The following is a 6,903-nucleotide window of genomic DNA, read 5'->3' on the forward strand; positions in this document are numbered from 1 at the left end:
AGGAATAAACTAGTTTTATTTAAGAAAAGACTTTTATCGGCTGAAGTTTCTCGGAAAGAATTTCTACTGAAAATTAACAAACGAGAAACGTAACAATATTTATCATAAAAATTATCAGAACAAATGAGAATCATTATCTGGATTTAATTTTTCGGTGAATTCAAATAGGAAATTTAATAATTTTTCTACTTGCAATATATTTTCTCTTATTTCAATCATTTTTGTCAAAGGCGTAACTTACTTTTCAATTTGTTCATGTAAAGATAACCTTTGAATAAAGTTTCGGAGAATTCCACTCCTCATCAATGACCCTGGACTCTACCACCAATGAAATATCAGACCAAACCAAGCTTTTATAGTAGTGAGGTATCGAAAATCGAACCCATAGAATGATAGGTTTATTTTTTGTGAGTGTAAAACACTTAAATACACAAGTTCGAAAGATAACGTTTACTCTTTTACGTGAGACATATGCTTCAAACGATTTAATTTTCTACTAGAAAAACAATAAAAGTGTATAGATGTTCACGTCCAATTTATTTTCGTGAGTATGTAATAATCAATACCTTAATTTACCAGCTTTTGAGATGTATCATTTTCTCAGTAGTAAAAAAACATCTAACTGACGACAGTTGCTAGCAAGTTCATTTCTGATCTTCAAAAGTTCTGCAACGAAACTGCAATTAGTCTATATCAGAAATACTTTATGGTTGTGTGTGGTGGGTTTCAGGAAAGAGTATAGTCATAAATATACCTGTTAAAGAAAAACAAAACAGGATACTTTATATTTACACTGCCACATAAATCAGGCTGATTAGCATGTATAACATTACATTCCTAATTTAAGTTATAGAAAATTGAATAAACCACCAACCAGCTACCAATATCATATTTAAAAGCCTATGGTTAGTAATGCCGCTAAATATATTTCGCACTTTTAGCTGAAGATGCGTAATAAGAGTGATAGCCAATCTTGTTACCTGGCTCTAATCCAGACAATACTCTTGTGGTAGCTGTTACGTGTGTGTGTACTATTTTTTTTCTTATAGCAAAGCCACATCGGGCTATTTGCTGTATCCACAAGGGGAATTGAACCTCTGATTTTAGGGTTGTAAATCCGTAGACTTACCGCGAAGGACCAATTATGCTACTGACTCGTTCCCTTCCTTCTGATCAGTATTAAAAGATAATGGATGGCTATATACCTGAAAGCTATGGCTGTATAGCGCAAGAGGTGCTTTTCATGTTTAAAAGATCAGTAGAGAAACTAATTTTGACAAGTTTCTCAATCTATAATTGAACAAAAAACAAACAAACTGAACAAATTGAACTTTGTTCAGAGGGTAGATATATATATCTAGAGGTTTTAACAAAAATAAAAAAATGTTCTTCTTTCTATTGAATGTTTCATGTTTTGTAGATTTAAATATTATGAGAGTAATTTAACTCAAATGATTGGTAAATCAGACACTTATCATTTCCTTTTTTAGGAAAGCTTTCTTAACTTTCTCTGTTTGGAGTACAATATCATTATTTAATTTCTGTAGTGTAAATTGGTAAATAAAAGACATTTTAAAACTAGAAATTAACGACCTGAAAACACCAAAATTTGTTATTTATCTTTAATTGAACACTCAGCGTTTCGGTTTACAGTTTCTTCTGTTTGCGTTTTAGTGTAACGCTCCTGAAGAAGCTGTAAAGCGAAACGTTGAATGTTCAATTAAAAATAAGTAACAAATTTTGATGTTTTTAGATCATTTATTTGTAGTATTCAAATGCTGAATGTGCTGGAATTATATTCATATGTATTGCATCCTAATAAAGTTTCGTTAACATAAAAAATAATGCTATCCTTATAAAATATACGTCGTTTTTCTATTTTACTGAATCAATAGGTGCGAAACTTTACAAGAGAAATATTAAGTCATGAGAGTAACATGAATAAAGATCATCCACTAATTGTACAATAAGGTTTTGATATAAAATAACCGAACTAATTAAAAAATTCATGAAAAGCAAAATAAATAAATTTTGAGACGCAGGAATAACAAACAAACAATTCGAAACGTTGATTCTAGCCTAACCTACCTGTGAATGAAAAAGTCGCCATCACACAAAACGTGCCAAACCATCCTGAAAAAGTATTAAAGCGATGGAGAATGATAGGCCAGAGAAAAGCAGAAGCTGTCTGGAAGAAAACAATTAAAATTCAGACGGTTACTGTACGTATTCTGGTAAGTTAACGACTTTATTTCTGTTATTGATTAATATAACGAACAAATTCTTTAAATTTTTCCATTTTCACTGTATTATCAAAAAATTATATGTTTAATATTCCATTACTTAAGAGAAACTTCAGTCTGGTAAACTATGAGGAGATTGAACACAATAACCTTGCTTCATGGTAGTAGAAAATTCCTATTTCCTATGACAATGCTCTAAATAAGGACATGCTTGTAACTAAGGTAGTGAAAGAACTACGAATATTTGGGAAACTCTTCAATAAATAGGTTATTCTTTAAAGAAATGTATTAACAAAGATTTAACTTTTCTCTAGCAGAACTCTTAGCTGGACTAATATTGCATTACATTTTATATGATTAATAATGAGTACAATGATTTAAGATGTTTTTTGCTAAACCTGTCAGTGATCTTCAATGCTTACTTACTGAGGCAGCAAAAATCATCCCATAAATCTCAGGAGTATGTTTCGTTCCAAACACTTTAGCAACAGCAGCCGGAATACAGACAAAAACAAGAGGAAATGTAATAAAGAGCACACAAATCCAGATGAAGAACATCACTTTTCCTCCGTGAGAGGACGCCACAAGCGTGAACAACAATATTGTCTGTATTCCCAACAGTAGAAGACTTGTTAACTAAGGAATTATAAAAATATCCATGAAGGTAAGTTAAACTTGAAACTTTTCATAGTTTTTACATTAAAATAGATTTCTAGTGTAAATACATATTAGTGTATCGTAATGTTGTGTAGTATTATTTATTGACGAAATTTGTATCAGAAAAACGGCTACTTTTCTGCCCCCCAGTGGCACAGCGGTATGTCTGCGGACTTACAACGCTAGAAACCGGGTTTCGATACCCATGGTGGGCAGAGCACAGATAGTCCATTGTGTAGCTTTGTGCTTAATTACAAACAAACACCAGATACTTTTCTAGTTAGGGCAACAAAGTATCTTTGGGATTAACTGGTTCTGTACATTGCCCTGACTTATTAAACTGTCCTTAAAAAGACAATTTTCTACATAATACTGTCTGATTGTGAATTTCTAAATTTCAGAACTTTGTAAAAAACACTCTATAATTAACATATCTGTCGCAACTATTACAGAGATTGAGAAAAAGTTTTTCTTTGTTAATTATCATTTAACTCGATTATGTAGATATTTCTTGTCGATAGGATGCCTCCAAACTATGAGTATTTGAAGAAAAAGTTGCTGAGTCTAAATTTAAAAACAGCATAAACTATTCTTTGTTTCTGGTTCAATGTTAGAAGTGTCTTGTAAAATTCAACTTTGTTTGGTTTCAAATTTCGTACCTTTATTAACCCAATCTAAAACTTTGTTTTTAACTCGAACAACTGTTTTCCTTCCTTCTGTTTGTAACGAGATGCTTTATAAAACCTAATTGCGGAATCCGACTTTAAGTTTAAGCATCGAAAACATAATTATAATGTACAATGTGGTGTCATCATTATAGTGTTGCAAGACCTACTGACAGAAGGTTCTAGTTCGTGAATCATTAATTTACTTCGTTTTAAAAGAAACAGATTCAAATTTTTAAATCATTATAATGTAAGAAATCCTCAAGATTTCATAGGCAATGGTGTATTTTATATTGATATTTAACTAACGTATATACAACAAAAACGTTTCAAATATACTTTAAATACATCTTTTATGACATTTTATCAGGTATTAAAGATGTATTCATGTTCCAAGAAATCGTTTCAAATTATATTTGTTTATATCACTTTTACGTGGGAACAAAACAGGGACTAAATTATACTTATTACTTTGTGTATAAAGTTTACCCACCAAATATTCTGTTAATAATTCTTAACAATGTCATATGTGCTTCACTTTACACATTCTTACTTTGTAAGATAATTTATCTTGAATAAAACCCACAACCACTCGGCTGACAGAATGTACAGCTCCAGCTACAGAACCAGTCATGGATAGAAATGTGTCATCTTGTATAAACGTCTGTCCATATGTCTGAAAAACAAAAGATTTATATTATTCAAGTATAGGAAAACTTTTTTTTTTACCAATCTGGTGAAAGTGTCTCAACAATGTCTGAACACCACAATCAGTATTTTGATATATGAAGTTTTGGTCTCATTATGTATCTTAACATGATTCAAAATGAGAATAACATGCAACTTGTTTAATGGAAACTGTAGCTTTGTAATCTAAAATTTCCTTTATCTAGAACTTTAAAACAATCTTTAAATCATATATCGTAATTCGTAAAAGGAAATACGTTTAATTACCTTATAAAAAACATTCAAAAACATGAACGGGACAAAGGAGCAAATACAAGTTACAGACAGAAGGTAAAATTCTTTCATTTTCACAGCCTCTTTCGGTGACACACATACTTCATTTTCACCAATATTCAGTTCGATGTTGGTTGAATCTTCTTTCAATGGTGCAGATAGTTCTTCATGATTTGTTGATGCAAAACCCATTTCATTCATAACTAATCCATCAAGCTCTTCCCCGAGACACAAATTTCTTAACGTTTCGTCCACGTCAGTTGTTTCATTGCATTGTTGTTCTTCCTGTGTTAAAAAGTAAATATTGTTAACTGTTTTACAATACTTAAAGTAACATAACGATCCCTATGTGTTTTTGATCATTATCTGACAAGGTAGATATTGACTAAAAAGCTGCTTTAGTTATTTTATGTTAAGAATAATTGTTTTTTTATTTAACACAACAGCACTGTTAGCACTTATACTTAAACTAATTTACTATATCATAAAATTGTGTAATCTCATAAGTATTTTATTTATTAGGAAATATTAATCTCTATAGTATTATAAGTATAGATTTTTATTTGTCATGATTTAAAGTTAATAATAAAATAAAATACTAAGTGTCTGAGATAAGAAATTATAAACAAGAAAGTACTTAAAAACATAAATACAAAACATATTTTGTATGAAACTTTATTTTATACTACATATATACTCAGTGGAGAGGGTATGAAACGAATAGTAGTTGTGTTCATCAGTTAGCTATTTTTGTTTATTATCTAACCGACTTGTATTAGAGTTGAAGTTAATTGGTAAAGCTCAGATTTATTATATATATCAGCTCCGACATATGTTCACACATCACCTTGCTGTTTAAACTCAAATGAATCTAAAGTCGGCTGAAAGAAACTCGCGCTTCGTTAGCGAATCATATGGAATTTAATTTAGTAAACGATCAGTAAGATAACTTTATAAAGCAAAATGCTTTAACCTGATTTGATACACGTGGTGATTCTTGGTAAAGAAGCTGACCAATCAGTAGAATACTAGCAACGACACCTCCCATCATTAGAAACAAATTAGGCACGTTTTCGAGAATTTCAGGGTTGTAAAAGAATCTGGAAAATATTGAAAAGTACTTTGTTAATTAAACGTAAAGTTTTCCCATACTTTAAGATAAGATAAAAGTACACACAAGTGAATGCAGAGCCGGATTAAGGTATGTGGAGGCCATGAGGATAATATCATTATTGAGGCCCTTTCAAATACCAGAAATATATCAAAAACTTTTATTGTATTAAAAACAAACTGTCAAATATAAGAAATAAATAAATAGATCAACTATCGCGATATTCATAAAAAATATTTGTGGGGGCCCTGAGGCAGCTGCCTCATTTACCTCATGGTTAATCCGGCACTGAGTAAATGGTAGCTTCAACACTTCTCCACCCTCAGGGAACATTTTTGATATTTTGATGTTATATAGCCACTTGCTTAGTCTAAAATTTGGCATATATTTTAGTATAGAAGATATATAATTTTTAAATGTAATTTATGATCTTCAAAGACGTTTTTCGTTGTGAAATATTATTTAAAAAATTAAAACTTAAATATATTATTTTTTACAAATTTTTAACTTATCATCAAAGGTAATAAACCCTCATTTCAAACAAAATCACGATGAGGTGTAAATGTTATCCTTGTTTTGGGAATAAAATTAAAAATAAAGTCCACTCTTTTAAAACTGAATGATATAAAGCATTGGCATATTATAGATATATTTCATAATTCATTTATATTGGGTCTTACATTTTTTATGGAAAAACAACACTTGCAATAAAACTTGTAACTTACCCATCAGAAGAGGGTTGGAGGTTATTGGGATTCACAAAGAACGTCTGTACAATATTCATGAAGAAAGGACATAAAGCAAATCCTGAAGCTACTATCCCTGTTACGAGGCCTTTTTTGTTGGGAAACCACTGTCAACGGTAAAATGTTATTAGTAAATAATATCGTAATGTATTTCGTAACTCGGCTTTTCAAAATACACAATCAACGAAGGAAAAGTAAAGCCGGAACTTAAAACTAGTAATGGTATATTTCCATAAGTATAATAAAGTACAATAAAGTATTCACTAGACATGTTGTAAGTTTTAGCCATTGCTTCTAATTTGAAATTGTAACCATAGTAATGCGGACTGGTAAATTAGTCAATATATTTTACTTATCACCTTTAAACTTCTGATGATTCTTTTATCATTTTACAAGCAAAAATACCCGTCCCCAGTGACGGGAAAAGTTTAAGTAAATCTATAAATTTAAATTATTTCATAGACTTTTAAAAAGGTTAATTGTGTTGCACTCTTGGTTTCACTCAGAGCCAAAGCTCTGAG

General features: G+C 30.5%; 1 protein-coding gene across 2 annotated transcripts in view; it reads right to left on the reverse strand.

The window, feature by feature from the left end:
• Positions 1-401: 401 nt before the first annotated feature.
• Positions 402-6,903, reverse strand: part of LOC106473853 — an 18,005-nt gene continuing 11,503 nt past the window's right edge. Inside the window, exons 3-9 of one of the 2 annotated variants that reach the window (XM_022402238.1) lie at positions 6,362-6,489; positions 5,499-5,625; positions 4,628-4,810; positions 4,119-4,241; positions 2,670-2,879; positions 2,089-2,188; positions 402-754 (exon numbers count right to left, since the gene is read on the reverse strand). In XM_022402238.1, coding sequence (XP_022257946.1) covers positions 705-754; positions 2,089-2,188; positions 2,670-2,879; positions 4,119-4,241; positions 4,628-4,810; positions 5,499-5,625; positions 6,362-6,489 — 921 coding nt within the window. In that variant the 3' untranslated portion in view covers positions 402-704. Of the gene's footprint in view, positions 755-2,088; positions 2,189-2,669; positions 2,880-4,118; positions 4,242-4,519; positions 4,811-5,498; positions 5,626-6,361; positions 6,490-6,903 lie in introns of both variants that reach the window. The other variant, XM_022402236.1, reaches the window with a different exon arrangement.

The sequence above is a fragment of the Limulus polyphemus genome, unplaced genomic scaffold (genome assembly GCF_000517525.1).
Source record: "Limulus polyphemus unplaced genomic scaffold, Limulus_polyphemus-2.1.2 Scaffold6558, whole genome shotgun sequence".
NCBI classification, from domain to species: domain Eukaryota; kingdom Metazoa; phylum Arthropoda; class Merostomata; order Xiphosura; family Limulidae; genus Limulus; species Limulus polyphemus.